The following is a 24543-nucleotide window of genomic DNA, read 5'->3' on the forward strand; positions in this document are numbered from 1 at the left end:
GTTCTGGAGCTGTCATTCTATAAGGCGTTTTAGAGATCGGTTGGGTACCTGGTTTTAATTCAATAGTGAGATCCAATTCTCTTACCGGGGGTAATCCAGGTAGTTCCTTTGGAAATACATCCGGGAATTCGGCTAACACCGGATATTGTTCTAAGGATGGCCCTTTTTCCTGGCTTACTTCTTGAATTGCATAAGCCTGACAACCTTTTCTTAAACAACACTTCATCTGCATTGCTAAAATGTAGCGTAAAGAAACTTCCCTCTTGATTCCTTGAATTTGGATTACTTCTCCCTCATCATTTATGCCCAGAATCCTTTCCCCATAACAGTCTACCCAAGTTTGGTGAGCTTCTAACCAATCCATACCTATGATAAGATCATACGTTCCTAAGGCTGTGACATAAACTTTCAGTTTAGTCGAACAGACCGCTAGGTCAATTTCGCATTGATCCACACTCAAGCCCACGGTTTGGAGTTCTCCTGAGGCCATTTCCACTTGGTGGAAATCATTTTGTCTACGAGCTGCCAACCCACATTTGTTTAATGCATATGACGAAATGAAACTATCTGTGGCACCTGTATCAAATAAAATTTTGAGTTTTATACCATTGATAATACCTGAAGGCTCCACTATAGTGGATTGATGGGCTGCTTGGTCATGGTTGACTACTGCATGAATTCTATGATTACCTCGATTGGTTGATATTGGCTCCTTTCCAGTCCTATGCAATATATTCGATGAAGCTTCTGGGCAGTCACGCTGAAAATGCGGTCCCCCACATCCCCAACAATTGAGCTGCGCTGATCCTCTTGAATCAAGGTGTGAATTTCTAGAGAACGAGCTTCGTCCTCTCATGTTGATTCCTCTCGCACTTCTTCCTCAACCAACAGTCCCTCGTGATGCCCATGGTCTGGTGTTTGATGGTTCCGCGGCTATAGTGTTTACTGCCATGGGAGCTCTTGTCCCCACATTTGGGGTAAACCTGTTACCGTAAGGTGGCCTTGAGCTACCTCCTCTGAAGAAGTTCCGGGGAGCCTTCCCTGGAAATCCTGATTGTAAAGGCCCTGCTGGCCCCATATCTTTTTGATTCCTAGGTGCTCTTCAGCATAACGACCACATTCAACCGCCTCAGCTATTGATGACGGTTTCCACATGCTTACCAATGCCCTAATGCGAGGGTTTCACCCAAATATGAAGCGTTCCGCTTGACGTTCATCAGAGTCTAAGTAGTGAATGTATTTTACAAGCTCCATAAACCTTATCTCGTACTCTTCCACTGTTTTATTTCCTTGAAATAATGTACGAAAGGGTCTGGCTTGCTGTTGTTGAAAGTATGGAGGTAAATACTTTGCGCGGAACCTTTCCTCAAGTAGTTCCCAAGGAACATTATCCGATGTAAGGTGCAGCTGCTTTTCCAGATTTCCCCACCAAATCAAGGCACTTTCCTTTAGTTGAAACACGACAATTTTTGTTTTTGCTGAAGACGAATATTCTCTTAACCTAAAGCATCGGTTCATTCCTTCCAACCATGCTTTAGCGTGTTCACCAGCTCGACCTCCTGAGAATTCTGGGAGTCTGATTTTCTGAAGCTCCCTAGAAATGTCCTCTTTCGATCTTCCGGGCTCAAAATTCTTTGGTTCCGCTGAATTGGCAGCCAAATGTTGAAATTCCTCTTTGGTTTTAGCCTTAGTTGATCCTTTTAATGTCTCCAATAAGGCTTCCAAAGAGTTCATTATCACAGTTAACTCTGGCGCTCGGGCGATTGATGTTGATGGTGGTGACGATGGGGATGATGATGGCGACGGTGGCGGCCTTAATGGTGGTGATGCTGCCCGATCACGTCGTCGTCGCTCATAAGTCTTTACCATTGTAATGGTTCCTGGACATATCACAAAATTTTATTAAAAATTTGAGGTAGACAGTTGAATTTAACATATAGTTTCTTTTGCAACATCATATTCATAAACGGGTATAGTTTTGCTATTTTTATTCGCTAGGCGGATCTCACTGGTACCAAGGTCAAGGAGGGTGGTCTCGCGACCTCCTTGTCCTAATGCAGGGTATTCTATCCTAATATGAAGAATGCAATAGTGTATGGTCATGAGCTCCTAAGGTAGATCATCGAAAAAATTTATTACTAAATAACATTCACAAATGAAGATGTTAGACGCCTTGTTATAATGAATATCGACAACATACCCGTCACGCCGCAACCTAGTTTTTATTATTTATTATTATTATTATTTTTTTTTTTTTTTAGATTTGACGCTATTGTTAGGTATCCATTGTGGTGAGCAGCATTGGTGTCAAGTCTAAAGTTATCTTGACAACCTTGATGCTCAAGTCAAAATAAGGTTTCTGTCAATCTTAGAAGCAACACTTAATCTAGGATACAATATGTCATATTTACATGTTGATGTTTCAACCTAGTTACTTGTGCATTCTGATTATCGGTTCCTGGTTATGTTGACCATATGAGTAGTTCTTGCAATTGAGGAGATCTCATTCCCCTGAGATTTGGACGCCAATTGTTAGCTGGAGCTACCTGAACTACTTGAAGAGGAGTTCAGTGTTTTGATACTCAAGTAAAACAATTTATCTTTAGTTTAGTTGACTTGTGTTCAACAATGTTACTAGGGCTGGACGTGACTAATCATGCTGACCCCAAAACTAGAACTAGGAAAATACAGGACACAAAAACCAGTCACCAAGAAATATATAAAGCCTTCAAGTTTTGATTAAAATTATGTATATTCAGGTACATCCATTCAAATCCAAACCATTAGATATAAACACAAAAGTTTTTATCATGTATATTCTATGTAGCATTGTAAGGGTGAGTATGACAAAACGACACTGATTGCAATACATTGCTAAACAAAATATAACTACATTGAGGTTCTAAATGGCTTGCAAAGTACAAAAATGGGGTGTGCACTGGTACAAACTGTTAAACATGGCTGGTTTCAATCCAGTTCCAATAACAATGGTCTTCAGTTGGAGTTCAGTTCAGTTGAGTAGTCAACAGTTCACTTTAAATCTGTTCATGCACATACTGTTACTACTTTGGAGAGGAGTGCACTACTTCTAGAACATTTTCCTCAAAGGTTTAAATCATTAAACATAATTCCAAATTTAGTTTATCCATATTTATAAAGATTCTAACACCAAAACATAATTATAAGGGAAGTATGCCTTAGGTGCATCGTGCAATATTTAAGTATAGGGCATATAAATGTCTTACTTTAAGATAGTTTAAAGACAATGACAATATGTTGATTCTTTCATAGGATTTACCCTTGAAATATAATACACTAGAAGCTTTGTTTCAATAAGATTGGTTGTACACTGGGGACTTGATAGTGCTTATGTGTAGCTTCTCTACCTCTTACTTGATAGCACTAGGTCATCATCACCAAAACAATATGTAGTTGCAGTTCTTAGTCTGTCTACAAAAAAATAATGATGGAGAGAAAGATATACATAAGTTTCACATTCATCCATAGTATTTGATTTGATTGAATCTATTTAAAAGAAGACTGACGATCAAGAATGCAGTCATCTTTTATATTCATCACGTGTTAAATTCCACAAAGTTGGCCCTTTCGTTACATCCATAAAACTTGGAATTTTTCATCACAGGTATGGATGTCCCACAATAATTTTGCCCATAGAAATAAATAATGCGATGGTCCACTGCCTTGTAGGTGCCTCTCCAAATTGATTTGCAGGTTATACGTATATCAACATATAAAATATTTTCGCCACAACGTGCGTGGGAACAAACAGATGCCACACATCGTGGGAACCTCCACGCTGCGCTATGATTTCATCCACATGTGAATTTCCAAGTATATATCTGTATATATTTGTATCAGTGCGTAGAAATAAGGGCACCACATCTGGTCTTTAGTGGATAAGAATCATTGTCGGATTTTTAAGTTTGATAGTTTGAGTTTAGGTGGGTAAATCAGTATAGATTGGGATTTGGTTTTTTTCGTGTAATTTTTATTTTTTATTTTTTTAAGAAATGATATCATTTAATTATTCTTTTAAGAAATGATATCATTTAATTATTTTTTAAGAAATGATATCATTTAAATGTTTTGTATGGTTTTAGCGCGATAACCGACATATCAAGCGGCGAAACCTGGTGCGGTTTCAAATCGCGGAGGTGGTGCGGTTTCAATTCCCCACGGCCTCTTCCGCACGCCTCTGAAAGTTTTGTTGTCCTCCGTCGACCCATCCGCCGCAGACTTCTCTACACCATGCTCGGCGCTCTTCAGGCCGACGACATCAAAGCCACCAGGTTGCCTAACAGATAATCCCGACGGCTGCTCATTCCCCGCTTTCAATCTTCCCCACGGTGCACTATTTATAAGCGTATATCGGTCAATTGCCAGGCTACGGAAAAGCCGAAGCATAATTTCATTCCACCATTACGAGGCATCTAAGCAACAATTATCCTCCTATTTTATTTTCTCAGCATGGGAAGCTAACAGAGTAACTGAGCGAACTCTACAACAGCCTCTCGAGTGTTCAAGTTCAGAGGGATTGGCATGCGTTTATTGATGATCATGTAAAAAAAAAAAACCGAAGGTCCATGAAAAACGACTCACACAGACGGACCGACTCTTCCACTTGCACCTTCTTGGGTCTGCGAATGTAAATAAAGTGGATTTCATATTATGTTAAAACCTTGGTTCAAATATCTACGCGCTTTTAGTATTTAAAAGTCTCGGAAATCCTACAGGCCAACGCCCGAACACTGCACTGACAACTTTGACTGACTCCTGCAAAAATTCAGGTACACTAGGTGCGGTAGAAGGTTGAATTAGGACAGATTACATACAGATCCCAACCAGTGCTAGAAACCGAAAATCAGATGAGTAAGTAATTCCGACGCACAACACCATTTGTGATCAGCCAAATTTCCGATTCCTCATTTCTCACCACCGTGTCAGGGCATGAGAAGCCCTTCAATTTTCGAGTCCTTCAAAACAGTAAATTAAACCAGAAGCACTTCGTGGATTGACTAGGAAAATTGATCAACACAAAAAAATTCGAGCGTATCAGACTAAGCCAGTCACAGGAAAGTGGTTAACAAGGAACGAAACTTGCAGGAACACATAAATAACGAGAACCCTGGTTTTTTTTTTTTACTATGCTGCAGAATTTTAACAGAGCATATATATATATATATATATATTTCGGCTGTGTAGGGCCTGTGAGGTCCCAAAGGGTTTGAACGACGGTTCTGATACCATATGTAGAGATCAAAACTGGAAAACAGGAAAACAGAAACCGTAAATTTTTGATTTTGTACTTACCTGGACTGCTATCTGATCCGGTGAAGTTGATGATGCTGCAACTGCTCTGCTCCAATTACCCGGGAGACCAATTCCACCCAGCCAGACTGAGCAGAGACTGGCTGCTCAATCCAGTAAGCTTCTCACAGAAGCTCACTGTCCCCCGCGCCCAGAACCTCAGACGGATTAAAGCTCTTCCAATGGCAGACCTCTCTCACTGCTGAATCCTTCCTCCTGGTTTCTAACTCCGTTCTTCCAGCCCCATTTCTCGGTTCAGACCTCTGGTTTTATCTGCGGGCCTGGCGGTGGCCGCCCTCCCACCTGCAGCCACCGCCTTTCCTCCTCCCGACACACCTTCCATGCAATTAGGCGGCTCTCAGATATTTTCCCCTGCTGTCTTATGACTGCTTACGTATCCCATTTGGTTTATGGGCCCCTTATATAAGGGTGTTTGCTTTTCTCTTTTTTTTTGATTTTATTTTTATCATAAGGTTTGATTTTATAAAGTTCAATATATATATTTTATAAAGTTTAAAATTTATATTTATAAGTTAAATCATATTTATTTTAAACTTTGTTTCATATTTGTTTTAAGGTTTATTATATCTGTTTTTAATATAAAGTTTAAAACTTTATATTAGAGGATTAGTTTAGGTGGGTTGTTACAAGTCCCTTAGGGTTACCAGCTGCTTTTGTGGCTGCTGGTTGAGCCACCCTCCATCTAGATATTTCAGAGTAGGGGGTTTCCTGCAAACCGTAAACTAGATGCCATATTCCCAGTGTGGGGGAACTATTGCCTCTCACTGATGAAAAGATAAACCTGGGAATGTTTTCTAGTTAAACTTAATACTGTTTCTGACAATAGGTGAACAAGGTTATTTTCTCTAAAATTCAGAGGATCTTGTCCCTACTGTTGGAAAACTGATTAGGGCAGCATCTTTAATTTAATGTTTTCCTTACATGACATTTACTTGTGATATTAGGATTTTCTTCTTAATTATGATTATGTTTTCATCATCAAATAAATGCCAAAAAACAAATGTGAACACAAGATATAGGCTCCATGCCAGGGCAAAACCCCACCAAGGGGAAAACCCATCAGAACTTCTCTTCTTATCAATTTTCAAAGGAGACTTCCAAGACCCAACACAAGACCTCTAACTCCCATCAAGATACAAGTCAACCAACCAGCCAATCTTCACTTCTGCAATTTCGTTACTTCTCTACTTCTGCAACTTTGGTCCTGTGGAAACCCTAACAGAATCTTTCCAAACCGCAGACCAGAAAACACAGGGATATGTGAACTTCACTCTTGTCTTTCTTCCATCCCTTGCTAAGCTCGTCTAACTGCCAAATGATATTCGCATGTTTCTCTAAAACCACAGACTGAATTAAGATGATGATGATCTCAAATGAGGTTGATTCTCCTTTATATATAGCCTTCCAAAAAGGGGTCCATTAGCCCTCTCTAGGCTGACATCCACTGGCTGGCTGACTTGATCTTGGGAGTATACCTAGACACTTCTATATCAAAATAAATTTCTCTTTTCTTGATATAAGTGCCCAAATGGGTCTATTTACATAATAGTAATGACCAAGACTCATGACAAAAACCTAAAAGCATACAATGGATGCTTGACCTATTGACCAAATGACATAAGCATGAAACCCTTGGTTTATAAATATTTTTCTTTTACATTTTCTTTCTTCTTTTGATCAATACATAAGAATTACATCATGATATGAGACAAATGACTTTTATGAAGACCAATACTAGTTACATTTCCAACGCCTACTACTGTTTGTAATAGTAAAAAAATAACTATCCTTTACCCCTTATCCCTATAATTATATTTATCATGAATCCTCATCCCTATAATCATATTATCATTAGTGAGGGTTCTCGGATGAGAATTCAATTCTTATTTTTCCTTTTTTTGTTATGAGTTCTTAAGTTCTATTCAATATGCTCTCCTGTTCTATACAGATGCACAACCAAGGAGCACGGCATCAAGCTGCAGCTTTGAAACTAAAGGAAAAAGAAATATCCAAACAGGAAGAGATACAAAAGAGGATAGCTTTGTATGAGCCATCTGTTACTAGCATTGACACTATTAATGTTCCTGTGCATTGCACTAGCTCTTTCACAAGTCCATTACTTGCAAAAACACGAAAGAGCAGTGCAGATGTACTTGCTAATAGCATGAATGCATCAGGTAACACATCAATGCCAAAATTACTTGCTAATAGCATGAATGCATCAGGTAACCTATCAATGCCAAAAAGTGACCAGCCTTTTATTTGTAAAAAGAAGCCTTTCTTCGCTTCACTATATGCCAAAAATGTAAAGGCAGCTGATCAAAAAACGGACTCTCTGGTCCAGCATCTCCAAGTAAGGACAGATGAAAATTCTAATGCAACTGTTAATTTGCAAAGTAATTCTAAAGCAGTCAGTGGTACTGTCAATGAACAGCAACTGGATTTTCAGAAACAGAAACAGAAGGAGCTTAAATTCAGGGAAGCAGGTTGGCGGCGTGATGGTCAAGGAAGCTGGTTCAGAGAAGAAAATGTAGGTTTGAGCTGATCATCTGCATAAACTTTATTTTCTTTCTTGTTAGTTACAACACAAACAAACATAATTTTGTAGTTCCAATTTATTTGTATGAATATTTTTTGGGTGTGATTGATAAAGCCAGCCAGAATAGATAAAAATATAAAAGAGAATTAATTTCTCAAAATTCAGGGTGACATGGATAGTTTATTTGCCTGGAAGACAAAGTTTGGCATTCTTGTAATCTATATAGCGTCAAGTCCCAAAGAGGCAATGGTGATTCCCTAATAAAGGCCAGTATCCTCAAATAGAGGACCTGTTATTGGGAAATCAGTGACATAATCACCATTGAACACCAGCATCATTGGTTTCATATTTAATGGGCTTTGCTGAAGCTTCAGCTCTCATAAATTCACTACTTTTAAATAATGCTAAACTGGTCTACTAAGAGCTGCCAGATTCAACAATGTTGTTGACACAGGACAAAACTAGTGAATTATCCCCATGTTATCAATAAATGAACATAACCAAATAATGGGTATTTGTAAGGTTGTAAAAGAGTTGAGGACCTTTGAACTTGCAAAATGTTAAAACTGTTTTCGTTAGGGTATATGATTCTAGTGTGGAAGTGTATAAAATTGATCATAAATTTCTCTTTTGGGTTGAATTTTTCTTAAATACGTTCAGAGTGGACTTATTTTATCTTGAATTTGGGTGCTCTTGTTCAGAAAACAAAGCAACATGAAGGAAGCATAGAAACAAAAAATAATGAGCTATGTATTTAATTAGTGTCCAGGATGAAATATTGTTTTGGTGATTTTTAGTCACTGTGTTAAGTGATGCTGAGATTTTGGAAAATTGAAAGAAATGAAAATAAATTGGTTTCCTTGCATCATGTTTGCTAAGGTCTCTATAAGCAGAGGAAAACAATTTTGAGAATACTTAACATACAAATCATATAAATTATTTCGTTTGGTTTTCAAGGTATATTTTTGAAAGTCACTAAACAATTGTTAGCCAGTAAAATAATCGTGTAGATCCTATATACCTTGTTAATGTGGCACTAAAAGGACCATTTATTGGAAAACTGGACCTCAACTTATGATACATATTTTTTAGTATCCAGATTCTAATAAATTTTCCTTCTCCAGATATATATAATTATCATTCATTTAGGTGTTAAACCAAACATGACACCTATCATCAGTCCATAACTCTTCTTACACATGCTTGCCTCACTACTTGTATATCTTTAGGACACCATTTTATTACTGTTAAACGAGGGATTGCAAAAATCTTTTGAAGCCACTAGTGAAAATGCATATGGTTTTGTTTGCACATTGTCTAGACTCTATATTTATCTTGATTTACTTTCAGTAGTGCTTGAAATGCATGCCACTTTTTCATCTCCAAACTTCAATTTTGTCACACACATGAGAGGATTGTCACTTTGTAGGAGAAAAGGAAGATTGTGTTAAAATTGTCAACAGTTATGTCCATTAATGTTTAGCACATTTAATCCTCGTTCATAACTGAATCAACCTTGGTTAGTATTTGCTCTTCTAAGCTTTGCCCTTTTCTTCTTTCTCTATCCTGTGATCTGGTAATCCTTTTTCACAAACCCGTGAAATCTCAAAAAACATCATCTCTCAGAATTTCACAATAACAATTTCATAATTCCTGTTGGTATAAGTTGGATCAATAATTCTTACTGTAATTTTTTTCCAAGGAAAAAAGTGCAATATTTTTATTTCAAAGATTGAAATTGTAATATTACATTTGATATTTGTATTATAAGCATGCACAGGAGAAACTGTCAAGATCTAGAACCTATGATCCGTCAAAGGCTTGCAGTGTCAGATCTAATCACTGGTACATCAAATATGCAGAAAGCCTTTACATACTGGTCACATTTCAAAACTTTGAAAACAAATTAACACAGTCGTACTTTGAAAACAAATTAACACAGTCCTACTCCCCGACTCCTGAAGAACAGGTGCCAGATCACTGCATAACAAAAAAATGCAAGGCAGGTGATCTGTTTGAAGTTTGAACATCCTTTCTAAGTTCCTCCATCTTCATTACCCAATCTGTGAGGCTACTCCTGCTTTTCCTAGCTGGTCTGCCACTTATTCAATTCATGGTATACATGTTTAAAAGACACATAAATAAGATGCCTTCTCCATTCATGAACCTGATCCATCTGTTATTGAATGCCCAAATTTTGAAATGGCACTTTACCAGTCATCCAGTCAACAATTAGTTTGGAATGTCTGTAAACCAGCAGTCTGTCCACTGCAATCTTGGGGAGAGCTAAAGGGTTTTCACCTTAATTATTCGAGGACAATAATCTTTCCAATCCTTTCCAGAGTCTCAAACTTTATTTCTAACTTACCTTCCACCTTCTTTGAAGAACATACCTTTGCAAAACTTCCTTTGATGACTTGATCAACTTAATCTTCCAGAAAGGATTTGTCCAAAACTTCCACACTGGTGTCTTTCCTTTGAACAATAGTGATGGATACTTTATCACCTGTTTTTTAATTTTAAGTTTACTGCATTTAACTTTGCCAATTTCTTGCATGATGTTTTTATTTGTCCAAATTCATGTCAGTCAGAGAATTGACACTGAAAATTGATGTTTTCATAATCTAGTAACTGCTGCCACTTAAAAGAGCTGTAATGCATAAAAATTTCTTCCATCAAACCCACAGGCACTCATAAAAAGTTGTTAAGTAGATGAGATAATTTTATTTATGCCTAACAAATGACCACAAAAATAGGTCAATGAGACTAAAGATTAACACCAGTATACTTTATCACCTGTTTTTTAATTTTAAGTTTAGTGCATTTAACTTTGCCATTTTCTTGCATGATGTTATTATTTGTCCAAATTCATGTCAGTCAGAGAACTGACACTGAAGATTGATGTTTTCATAATCTAGTAACTGCTGCCACTTAAAAGAGCTGTAATGCATAAAAATTTCTTCCATCAAACCCACAGACACGCATACAAAGTTGTTATGTAGATAAGATAATTTCATTTGTTCCCAACAAATGACCACAAAAATAGGTCAATGGGACTAAATATTAACACCAGTAATACAAAGCGGGAGTGTTGTAGCATCTCCTAGATCTAATCTAGCAATAGAAAATAAAGAGATCTAAGTTGCACAAAACATGGAAATGTGTATGAGTTTCTGAAACAGGATTGCTTGGACATTTCACCCTGTGGGCCCCCAAACAGGGCAAGTGGGGAAACACTGTATATAAAAAAGACGTAAAATATAGATATATACTTTTTCTTAAAATAACCCATTATCTTGCAAGAAAATATGAATGATACACACAGATGACATTTTAGAAGGAAATCCATGTCTATAGTAACTCTTATAGATGATCGATGATGCAAAATCCTATAGATTGATGGTCTTGACTAATGCCAATCTCATAATGTTATACATGATAGAATGCAGTGGAAACACTGGAATCCTGCCAACCCTGAAATCTTGGAAACTCTCGAGTCTGCTGAATCCTGAGTGTGATATGAAATTCTGCTTTCTGCATCTGAAGTCCAATGAGGTTTTACGGTTTACTCACTCTCAAACATCCTAGAACAATTAATGGTAATGTTAAAAATTTAAGCAGAAGGATAGAAAATGAAAGATAAAGGAGAATATCAACTTTAATAATTTAATATTACCATGGTGACAAACTCCTTAGAGCTCAATCTTCTATCTCTATTTTGTCTTAAAGGGGAATAGGTGCAGATAGGGCAATATTTTACTATGAGTTCCATGTCCCTCATGGGTTCTTGAGTGGGATCACAACTTCCAAAAAAATACTTGAATGTTGTTGGAAATCATTGAAATACCTTGGAAATGTCATCAACTATATCATACAGTGTTTCTAGGTTTGAAAACACCACCGGTTGTATCATATGGTATTTCCAGATTTCAAAACGCTGTACAATATGATCAGGGATGGTGTTTCCAAGGTGTTTCATACCTGTTCTGGTGTTTCTGGGTGTTTGGGGAATTGGGACATTGCTTGGGTAGGCATTTCCTGCACACAGAAAGAGATAAGATCTAACGCAAAAGGTGTTGAGAAATCTAGGTCTTTCAAAGTTAACAATTTCTTTGCTTGATAATTACTTGTGATATACTTTTACTTCTTAACTTATAGTCTTCTCTTTGTTAGCTTATTAATGTGTTCTTCTCATCAAAACAATTACCAATATGCACAATAAAGGCAAGTGACACAGTATGTAGGCTTCTTAGCCAGGGCCAAAACCTCTCACCTCTTGAGAGGAAAACCCAATAAAAATTCTTCTTCTAGATTTTCAATTGATAAGTACCAAGACCATGACACAAACACTTGACTCTAGTATCCTCCCAAGAACCTTGTCACTAACCTTGATGCTCTTTGCTTCTTCCCTTCCTCACCTTTCTTCTTGATCTTGAATTGCTCTCCTCAGCTCCTTCTAGAGAAACTCGGTCTCTATCCTTCTTACTACTCCTTCTCGGCTTTCCCTAGAGAATCTCGGTCTCTAGGTCTTTACTTTGATTTCTTAGAAGAATCCTTCTCTTGCTGCCCCAGAAGAAACTTTGCTGCCCTAACTTCGCACTGCCCAGAAGAAACTTTACTGCACTAACTTCACACTGCCCAGAAGAAACTTTACTGCACTAACTTCGCACTGCCCAGAAGAAACTTCGCTATACCCAGAAGATAGTCTCCCAGAAGAAACTTCGTTATACCCAGAAGATAGTCTCCTAGAAGAAACTTCGCACTTCCCTTTGCTGCTCCTTCTTCGCACTCCTTTTCACCCTTTCTTCGCACTTCTTTCTAGACCGAATTCAGATCGAACTTCTTGCTTCAAATGGAGGCTGAGTTAGGCTATTTATACACCTCTTCACTGGGTCTTGAGGCCGACTTGACAGCTGGAGTTAGGTTGACATCATCTAGAGAGTTCCTTCATCGTTTGTAGGCCGACTTGAAGGGGTTAGGTGACAAGTTCTTGGAGGATACTTTTACATAGACAAGATGACCTTTTACAAAGTGTAACATGACTTCATTTACATGGCAATGACTCTAACATTTTATGAATAGATGACAAATAAATCCTAAAGACTCTCAATGGGAGTCTTGACTCAAAAACAAAATCCCTTTCTCATGAAACCCATGAAGCAAGTCAATATAGTAATTTTCTTATTTACATCTCATTACATAAAATCATAATCACATGTCATTATGAAGACCGAACCTAGTTACACTTTTCACAACTCCCTCTTAACTAGGGAGGTATTCATGACAGTGCTTGGATTTTCTCAATCTGAAGAATCTCTCATAAGAAGAATTCGGATTTGTAACTCATTTGTATAGCATCATATCAACCAGCATTGTTAGATAGAAAGGCCTTGACTAACGACCCTATCTCTCCACAAGATCATAGCATAATGTTGGCGATACCAATGATTTATAGACGTACTCATCATTCTCTCTAGGAACATACCCCACCCGGGTTCACTCAGGCTATGCTCCATAAGGACTATTCTTTTCTTGGACTCCCCAGTCCCACAAAGAATATCGGTCCTCCACGACTACTCTTATTGTTGGATGCCCTATCTCATCCTCAAAGAGCATCGGATGCCAAATGATTACATAATCCTCCATTTTGTTTTCCCAGGTGAAGAACAAAACGACATGTCTATCTCTCCTTTTCAAACCAGGAGGACATATTCCATTAAAGGAATGTACTCATTCCCATCACAGAGGAATGTACCTAAGCTCCTTGCTTAGGAATTTTTCAAATTTCTTCCAAGTAAGAAACTTCTTTTCAGGCTCCCTCTTAACCAGGGACCTATCACAAATCCTCATTTGGAGATGCTGAAACAACCAGCTACTTAAAGAGCTCCTTCCTTCGATGTCATGAATTCCTTTTTCATCAAGGAGTCTTCATCTTTGGGAACTTCTATATAGGGCACAAATCATTCATCACTCTTGTCCATGAGTTAGTCATGTCCTCAACTCATCGAAAAGTGATCCATTAGCTTTTCTATCTAGCTTTGCTTCATGTCATTATGCTTTCATGCAATATTTTTTGGAGGGACATTACATCCTTCTATATGGTCCACTTGGAAGTCATCCATAAATTTCCCTTTGACAGACCTACATAAGCCCATTCAGATGTTAGTTAAAAAAAAAATCAATGAACACTTCAAATCAAAATTACCTTTTTGATGATCTTTCACCATGACATCTTCCTGTAAGTATCATCATCCTACATGCAGATTGACACATCTCCCACAAATATCCGTTTTCAAGGGTCTTCTATCTTTTTTCGACTTCTATCAGAGCCTTCACATCCTTCTGGGAGATATTCTAGTTGAATATTCTTGGACTTTCAATGTTGAAAGCCTTCTACCATCGTTGCATATTATCACAATCTCTTCCTCACTTTTCTCACAATCTTCATTCCCAGGAGCTTCTAATCAGAGTTCCTTGATTGTAGTCAGTTTCCTCATGATTCATATGAGGACATATTATGTTGATTTCTTCTAGTGTGATTTATGCTTTGTTGCAATCCTTCAGAGGACATCCTTTCTTCTCTTGCTCTAATTTCCCAGGATGGAAATGGTGATCCATATTATCTGCAACCATATGACATGACTTTCATAATTATCTATATAAGCATACATACCTCCTCTTCTTTTCGGCCATCTAGACTTCCTGTAGCAGCTTCATTTGAACGAAGGAATTTTTTCCTTCAGAGTTGCTTTCCCGTTATGTTATCATACCATCATCCCTTGAATCCCATGAGTTGGAATTCCTGATGAAACCTTTCTTTCCTTTCTAAATCGATGAATCCTTTGATAAGGATTCCATTAGATAAACTCGAGGATGTTTCATATCCTTACCCGACATATGTTTATTGACTACGATGATCCCAGTCGATGATGACCCTTTGCTTCTTTCTATAAGTATCAATGAGGTTTCCTAAGAGCTTCCTATTCTTTGTAATCAGTAAGATTTGTACTAGACATACTTTTTACTTTCCATGTCACGATCTCTTACTTCTAATGCTTTTATCATGATGCTTCTTTCTAATTTGATGCATCCTATCTTATTTACACTATTCCTACCTATAAATTACAAGTGAAGGGTACTTTCTAATGAAGAAGATCATCTTTATCATCTTTTTGCTTCTTCCTTCTTATGCTTCTTTGTCTTTGGTTCTTTCACTTCATTAGTAGAATAGTCTTCTTCCCTGTCCCTCTTACATTTAGGACAATCTTTTTTATAGTGCCCAAGATTATGACAACCATAACATCTTTCTTTAGCCATGTTCTTCTTTTTCTTCTTTGGAGTACCAAACTTTCCAAATTTTCCTTTTCTTCTTGACACTAATTGTTCCCTTCTATTTGATCTTTTGTCACTTTCATTCTTCATCCTATCTTCCTCTGCCTTGCAGAGAGACCATAATCTGATGAATGGGATAACTTCCTCTTCCCTAGTAGAAATGAGGTTACCTTGTTCATCAGTTAATGCATTTAGAATAACAAAGATTATTTCGTTATCAGATACCATCTCTCCTAGATCCTTCAATTGACCTTTTATTTGAGATGCCTTTGAGAGACATGACGATATCCCTTCATCCTTTGACACCTTCAATTTATGAAGATAAGATCTTTTCCATCGTGCTTCTAGAGAGAAGTTCTCCCAGCTTATCATATATTTCTTTAGATGTCTCCAACTTGGCTACATAGGAAATGAGTGGATCTTTGATAGACTCCTTAAGAATATTTTGAGCCTTGAGATCCCTTTCCATGTATTCAGATAATGCTTGTTCTTCGGATGGCTTGGAGACCTTCCCATGGACATGATCAATGACTTCATTTACTTCGAGGACAATGTCTATCCTTCTTTTCCATACAAGGAAGTTTGGTATCCCAACGAACTTTTGGTCTTCCTTGAACCATGAAGTTATTTTTACTAGATTGTATTATAATAAGAGGTACTTGTGAAGATCAAATATTCAACTTGATGATGAACTTGTTGCTTCTTACTTCAAATGTTTCGGTGAGAGAGGATTGCCTTTTATGAGATCTTTGCTTCAATAGAGAGAGGATTGATTCAATCTCCCTTAGATTTGAAGAGATGCCACTTCCTTTGATGATGTTATGATATCTGAAGTGCTTCTAGGGTTTCAGTCTTTCTTCCTGCTTCCTTCTTTGATCTAGGGTTTGTATGATGTAGATCTTGATCTTCTTGCTTTGATGCCTTTCTTTGAAGATTGATTCTCTTGTGTCTACCTGCTTTTGACTGCCCCTTCTTGTCTTCAACACCTAAGCTCTACCATGTTGAGAAATCTAGGGCTTTCAAAGCTAACAATTTCTTTGCTTGATAATTGCTTGTGATATACTTTTACTTCTTAACTTATAGTCTTCTCTTTGTTAGCTTATTAATGTGTTCTCCTCATCAAGACAATTACCAGTATGCACAATAAAAGACAACTTCGCTATACCCAGAAGATAGTCTATCAGAAGAAACTTCACATTTCCCTTTGCTGATCCCTCTTCGCACTCCTTTTCCCCGTTTCTTCGCACTTCTTTCTAGAATGAATTCAAATCGAACTTCTTGCTTCAAATGGAGGCCGAGTTAGGCTATTTATACACCTCTTCACTGGGTCTTGAGGTTGACTTGACAACTGGAGTTAGGCTGACATCATCTAGAGAGTTCCTTCATCATTTGTAGGCCGACTTGAAGGGGTTAGGTGACAAGTTCTTGGAGGATACTTTTACATAGACAAGATGACCTTTTACAAAGTGTAACATGACTTCATTTACATGACAATGACTCTAACATTTTATGACTAAATGACAGATAAATCCTAAAGACTCTCAATGGGAGTCTTGACTCAAAAACGAAATCCCTTGCTCATGAAACCCATGAAGCAAGTCAATATGATAATTTTCTTATTTACATCTCATTACATAAAATCATAATTGCAGGTAAGGGAGGCCAAAAATTGCAGTCACAATTGTAGGTCCGAAAATGTGATCAAAGAAGTTGCAACTGTTATAAATCAAGTTTGACTTGGGTTGACTTAGTAAAGGACAAGCTGATCAAAGAAAAGGTTGATTTGATCTTGGAGGGGTCTTTGTCACAGGTCATAGATTTTGGAATTCCTCATATGAGCATTCTATAAGAAGAGAAGAATTCTTGTGTGTTTTCCTCTCAAGAGGAGAGGTTTTGGTCTTGGTTAGCAACCTACATTTTGTGTCCTCTTGTCTCGTTTATCTTCATAGTTTGGTAGCTGTTTGATGATAAAAACATAATAATAATCAAGTGAAAGAAGAGGCTAATAACAAGTACATCAAGTTAAGTAAAATAACGTCACAAGCAGTTATCAAAGTAAGAGAAATCCCATAATCTAGCTGCCCCTAGGTTTCTCAACATGGTATCAAAGCTAAGGTGACAACAACAAGAAGAAGAGGCAGCTTGAATATTACTCCATTGAAGAAGGATACATAAGGGCCAAGCATAAGAGGAACATCAAGTCAAATTATCAAGGAGAGCTAAGTGCATCAAGGAAGAGTACCCATCACATCACAAGGATCACATCGTCACAACCTGTGGAAAAAGAAGGCCTCAAAGACCCTACCTCTCAAGGAAAGGAGGTCTTAACACTTTTGAATCATCTTGAAGTCTCCACATTCTACATTTCTACATCTAAAGGAAACAAGAAGAAGCATTGCCATCATCACTAAAGAAATCAAGGTGATCTCTCTCATTAAATAAAGGATCACATCTCCAGCATATTTGAAGAAAGACATCTCTTATCATCTAGAAAAGTAAGTATTGTCATCTTTGAAGAAGGAAGACATCATCAAGGAAGCAATCATCATCAAGAAGGAATCTTCAACATCAAGAAGGCATCAAGTTGAAGATATCATCATCAAAGGAGCATCTTCACTTGACAAGTAAGTATTCTATAATTTTATGTCTCAATCCTCAAATCCAATGACTTCATTCTGCAAGGAGAACAATAAATTGGTTGGGACCTCAAACTACCTTGCATGGAAGAAGAGAATTGATTTAATTCTCATGGAGAATGAAGTTATTGAATATGTTAAGGGCTTAATCACCAAACCATCACAAGAGCAATCTAAAGCTCTATCAAAGTGCATGAAAGGAAAAATAAGGGCTCAAAGGATCCTCATAGAGTCAATCAAATATTCTCTCATCCCTTATGTAGCAAAGTTAAGGACATCTAAAGAGATCTATGACAAATTGGTGGAGTTGTTTTCTGTGAGCATTGCAGGGGAAATTGTATTGTTAAGTATTGAGCTATACAAAATGAAAGTGTCAAGGGAAGAAGGGATAGCTTCATATTTCAGGAAGGCGTCTCAAATTAAAGACCAACTGCAAGAACTTGGAGAAACAATTTCTGATCCAGAGATGACCACCCTAGTACTCAATGCATTATCAGATGAATGGGGGAATTTTGTATTTGGTATCTATGGAAAGAAGGAAACCACTCCATTCAACGATATGTGGTCATTATGCAAGATTGAAGAATCTATATTAAAAGTGAAGAACTATGTTGGATCAACTAAACCAACACAAGCATATGCAACATCAACAAGTAAGAAAGGAAAATTTGGGAAATTTGAGCCTTGAAAGAAGTTTCAAAAGAAAATTGATATGTCTAAGATCCAATGCTTTGAATGTAGTATGGGCATTTCAAAAGGAATTGTCCTAAACTTAAGGACAACAAGAAGAGAAAGGAAAGAAATGAATCCCATGTCACCGAAGAAGTGGAAGAACCAGAAAAGAAGAAGTCAAAGAAGAAAGAAGTGATAGACCTCCACTACTAGAAGTTCTCTCATACATTTTCATGTACATTGAAGGTAGCAAGTAAAAGTAGAAAGCATCACGAGTATGATAGGATGCATGACATCATCATAGAGGCATGAAAGGATAGCTGAAGTAGAAGTCAATATGGTTGAAGCAGTCATCATGATAGAAAGGAAGTAACTCATGGTATCTTCATTGGAAGCATATAAGGATAATCAAAGTAACAAGTTGAATGGTTGGAGAAAGTCATTTAGCAAGATAGAAGGATCATCATACATCATTATCATTAAGGAGCATTTGCAGAATAAGGATCATCAAGTTCCTTGATTGGAATCCTTGCTAGAAGGGTTCATCATTCTTTGAAGAAGCAGGTGTCACATAAATAGTCTACATTTCACATAGTGTGCGATCGACAGTTTAGAAGGATGATGGTACGGTGACAAAGATGTGCAACATGTCAAGTTGGTTGAAGTATTTTCATCTTCAAGCAAGGAAAGGAAGCTATTGGAATGAAGTCTAGATGACCACATGAAGAAAGAGGTATGTATATAGATAGATAGATAGATAAAGTCATGTCATCATATAATTGCGGATCGAATGGTTGAATGCTCTATCTCATGAGCATGATGAAAGAAGAAGAAACTCTTCCATTAAAATGATGCATGAAGGCATATAAACAATGTGCCTTGATTTCTTCTACATAATGACAAGATGAAATCAACATAATATGACCTCGTGAAGAATATGGGGTGGTTAGCAACTATGTTTCCCATAGATGGTCTTGTGAAAGCAATATGTGAAGAAAGGTGAAAGAAGAGTTCGTGAGAAGATACATCTACTAAGATAAGACAACTGATCAACATCTGATAACTAGAAGGATTATCTATGACCTCTCCATGGAGAAAGATATGAAGACCTTGATATGTCGGAAAAAGAAAACCTTGGTAATGAATGCCTTGGAGAGGGATTCGTGCATGTGCAGGATGTTGATATTGCAAGCTGATGTCATGACGAAAGGCCATCATAAAGAGGTAACTTTGATTTGATATTCATTTTGATTTTTGAAAACATCTGGTTGGGTTGAAATAGGGCTACCAGAAGAAGGTTGTAGAAAGTTACCTACAACTAGTACTCATGAAATTGGATGGAAGATCCTGAAAGTAACATGACTTGGAAGAGGTAGCTGTATGAAGAATAGCTAGATGTGGACTAGAATGTTACTCCCCGATGAAGAGAAGGATGACATGACTATTAATTCAACACAATGTTTCGTTGAAGGGAAGTAATGAAGAAGATTACCAATGTCCTACAAAGAAAAAGAAGGCTCCATAATGAAGAAGTTGAAGTTCATGACATGATGCCGAAAGAAGGAGCTCTACAAGCAGCTGATAGTACCATGACCTCCACCGAAGGGAGTTGTTGCTGGTAACAAGTCCCTTGTTAAGAGGGGGCTTGGGCAAGTCCCTTGTTAAGAAGGAGCTTGGGTATATTCCTTTTATAAGAACGAGTAGATCCTCCCTAGTTGAGAGGGACAAATAAACACATCATTCTTGTCTTCATGTTATGAAGAAAGAATGGAGGATTGGGTAAACATCTGAGATGGATTTCGATACTCTTTGAGGATGAGGTAGGGCATCCAATAGGTAAGAGTAGTCGAAGAGGAAATTCCATAAGGATGTGTTAATCCAAGATGGAAATGGTCCTAGAAGGACATATCTTGTGAACATCCGGATGGGGTATGTGCCTTGAGAGACAATGATGAAGGTGTCTATAAATCATTTGTCTCCCCAACATTGTGCTCTAATCTTGTGGAGAGATAAAGTTGTTAGTCAAGGCCTTGCTATATGACAATGCTGGTTGATATGATGAGATGCACTGATATAAGCTGAATAAATAGCTGATGAGATGGCTTACCAATCCGACCCTACCTTGTGTGGATTATGAATACCTCCCTAGTTAAGAGGAGGTGTTGAAATGTGTAACTAGGTTCGGTCCTCATAATGTCTAATGTAATCATGATTTCATGTATTTGATGTTAAGAGAAAAATAATTTTTTATTATTGTTATTTTGTTGCATGGGTTTCATGCTCAAGATCATTTTATTTATAGGTCAAGCACACATTGAGTGCTTCTAGGGATTTGTCATAAAGTCTAGGAATCTAAGAAGTCATTGTTATATATGTAAGACCCCATTGGGAATCTTGTATTATGTAAAAGAAATTTGTTTTCTATTTAGGGTTCTCTATCTATTTTATGTATTATTTTAAAGATATCAGTTGCTCAAGGCCATAGGTTCCTGATCCAAACTACACCAATGGGTAGGAGTCCGAAGAAGACAAAATAGAAGAAAAGTGATTGATCCTGACAAATTTTATTATGACTCTCCAAGGCAAGTCAACCTAGCTGCAACAAGTCGGCCTTCAAACAGAGACAAGTTGGCCTCATGAAAGGGCTATTCGACCACCAAGAGAAGACCATATATTAGGAAGCACACAACCTCATTCAGGACTATCCATTAAGTTCGAAAAAGGAGAAATAGAGTGACGTAGGAGCGAAGAAGAAAAGAATACAAAGAGAAGAAAAGTCGAAGTTTTTGAAGTTGTTTTGGGTTACATAATTCCACACGTGCGAAAATCTGAAGGTACATATTGCAGTCATAAAATCGAAATTTCAGACCTCTAATCAAGCTGAATTCTGGTGTCATAACAGTCTAGTATGCAAGTCGAATTGCCAAGGAAGAAGAACTAATCCCAACGAAGGAGAAAGAAGGAAGAATTCACCATTATTCTCTCACATGTGCCAATCTAGGGTTTCTGCAGTGGAAGCTAAAAATTGTAGGTAAGGGAGGCCGAAAATTGCAGTCACAATTGCAGGTCCGAAACAATGATCAAAGAAGAAGTTGCAGCAGTTATAAATCAAGTTTTTCTTGGGTTGACTTAGTAAAGGACAAGTTGATCAAAGGAAAGGTTGACTTGGTCTTGGAGGGGTCTTTGTCAAGGGTCATAGGTCTTGGAATTTGTCATCTGAACATTCTATAAGAAGAGAATAATTCTTGTGGGTTTTCCTATCAAGAGGAGAGGTTTTTGCCCTGGCTAGCAGCCTACATTTTGTGTCTTCTTGTCTCCTTGATCTTCATAGTTTGGTAGCTGTTTGATGATAAGAACATAATAATAATCAAGTGAAAGAAGAGACTAATAACAGTTACATCAAATTGAGTAAAAGAACATCACAAGCAGTTATCAAAGTAAGAGAATTCCCCTAATCTAGCTGCCCCTAGATTTTTGAACACTTGGCTAGGTCATAAAGGACTTTAACCAGAAAGATGAATGGTCCAAAGGCAATTTCTCTCCTGAGAAGCTAGAAAAACTTGGATGCTAGAAGGACTTGGCTGGGTCATGACCAGAGGAGATTGATACATTTGCCTAAGGAGCCATATAGGACTTTGGCCCAAAGCCTTGGATACTCACTAGCATATGAGGAGTTACATTGCTTACTCTAGGATGGAGTTATCTATAGACATGCATCAACATGACAAGCTCATAAACTTTTCCTAAGGAAGGAGACATTTCAGCCTAAGGAAAATCTGTTACAGCTAAGGAGAATACCTCCCTCGCTAAGAAGGAATTTTGATTTTTGGGTAGCATTGGGAGGTATTCCCACATGCCAAGAGGCCACCTAAATCAACCTAGAAAAATTATGGAAATTAAAATAAAATAAAACTTATTTTTAGGGTTTCATGTAGGCAAAGGAACAAGTCAACCCCACCATGAAAGGGTGTGTCCCTTGGGGTAAATGCACCCATTCGACTTGTATATATACACATGATGTGACACTTCATTTGTCTCACTCACTCATCATCTCTCTTATATAGAAGACACTCGTGGGAGCAAAAAAGGATGAAATGGCTAAAGTTTGGACTTGGTTTTTGGCACAGATTTCTAGACATTTTATTGTAAACCTTGCTAAAGAAGAATTTCTCCTATAAGAAGAGTTGTTGGGTTTTCTCCCAAGTATGGGTTTCCCAAGAAAGAAATGTTCCCTATTGTGCATGGTTATCTCTTTATCATCTTATTTGTTTCCATTGTTTTTGTGGCATTATTGTTGATATTTTCTGTGTATAATTTATTAATGATATCAATGGCATAAGAAGAGTTAATTGAAGATCATTAGAAGTAATTATCAAATCAGAAAATTGGTTTCCATTATGTTTATTGTAGAAAAGTCAACAGAGGGCACAATAATACTTCACATAATGCTTAGCTTCAAATATCTAACTAAATCGAGTCCTATAAAGAAGTTACCTCCTTATGTTAGGGATGGTTAGATGGATAACCCTATTAGGTGTTTCCACCCCCCAAGTAGAAGTGACGGGTGCCAAGTTAGCCCATCAATCCATAGATGTAATCTTAAAATGGAGGCAACGTAGTGTTGAATTTTCTACAAGAATAAATAATAGAAACTGATTTTCTGATCTGATAATTACTTCCTAATGATTTCCAATCAACTTATTTTATGTCACTTAGATCACTGAGCACTTATACACAACAAATCTCGACAATAATGCAGTGAAAACAACAAGATCATAATGAGACAGTCAAGCACAATAGAGAAAACAAATTTACCCTGGGAAAACCCAACCTAGGGAAAAACCCAACAAATTTTCTTCTAAGGAGGAATCGTTCTTCAACAATATTTACAATTCCAAGAATACTCTAGAAATCTGTGCCAAAATCCAAGTTCGAGATACCAATCAAACCTGGTCAAATACCAGCTAGTCATTGCTAGTCAAATCCTCCAAAGAACTAAGAATTCAATGTTGGTCACACTAGTCAAAGATAAAAAATTTAGCTTGAGGTCAAGTTCGAACCTGTGGTTAATGGGCCTTCGGTCAACTGTGGTTGACTGTCCTTCAATTTTGCGGTCAAATTCTGAATTCTCTGCGGTAAAATGCAGACAAATCTTGGTCAATATCAACAAGTCAAAACTCAGTCAAATGCATTCTTCTATGCTTCAGTCAAACTTTAGATTTCCTTCTCTTGACTTCGCACGTGTGGATTAGGAATAGAAGAAATGTGTGATGATTTGAATTAGTTCAAACGAGGAGGTCAACTTGTGTTTTTATATTTGTCAAATGGGTGACTTTTGACCAAAAGTCGCACCCCTTCATGGTGGGGCTGACTTGATCATTTCGAGTCTACTTGAAGCCCAAAAATGCAAATTATAATTTTTCATTTCCATAACTTTCTTTGGTCTATTTGGAAGTCCTTTTGATGTGCGGGAATACCTCTCGATGCTACACAAAAATCAACATGTAGTGGGAAGGACTTCAGGGAAAGTTGCCATAATGAAGTGACTAGCTAATAGTGGTCAGACATCCTGAGTGTATAGATATAGAAAGGGAGCAATCATGGAGGCATGAGTTACCCCTTTCCTCAACTTGTTTTTTCCACCCCTCTAGTCCACCATTTACTTCTTTATGATTTGATTTGATTTGGGTGCATAGTTTAGGAGCCCAAGCTTGCTTTTATACGTTTATCATTTAATACCCCTTAATACAAGGGTTCGCTTTATAGATGGATCATCATGCGCTTGAGGAACCAAGTGATGGCTAATGAGGGGGTAGAGCTCATGGTAAGCTTTTTCCCATGTGTTAATCAATTGTCCCAACCATCTTTTGCATTTTATCGTTTTCTTTCTTTGTGGTTTTCTTATGCTTTTAACTTTTTTTATTTGCATCAACCTCGATGGCAAAGTTTTTTGGCCCAAACTCAAGGATGAGGATGAAAAGGTACCAATCCCCGTGAGCAATGACCACTAGCTCG

The 24543-nt window shown here is 37.5% G+C and overlaps 1 protein-coding gene across 2 annotated transcripts in view; it reads left to right on the forward strand.

The window, feature by feature from the left end:
• Nucleotides 1–24543, forward strand: part of LOC149263109 (uncharacterized) — a 196806-nt gene that overhangs the window by 66701 nt on the left and 105562 nt on the right. For both annotated transcript variants that reach the window (XM_089425756.1, XM_089425761.1), the window contains one exon: nt 7298–7879. In XM_089425756.1, coding sequence (XP_089281882.1) covers nt 7298–7879 — 582 coding nt within the window. The remainder of the gene's footprint in view (nt 1–7297; nt 7880–24543) is intronic.

This window comes from Pinus tabuliformis, chromosome 6 (genome assembly GCF_031772625.1).
Source record: "Pinus tabuliformis cultivar Carrire ecotype Pingquan chromosome 6, CPIR1, whole genome shotgun sequence".
NCBI classification, from domain to species: domain Eukaryota; kingdom Viridiplantae; phylum Streptophyta; class Pinopsida; order Pinales; family Pinaceae; genus Pinus; species Pinus tabuliformis.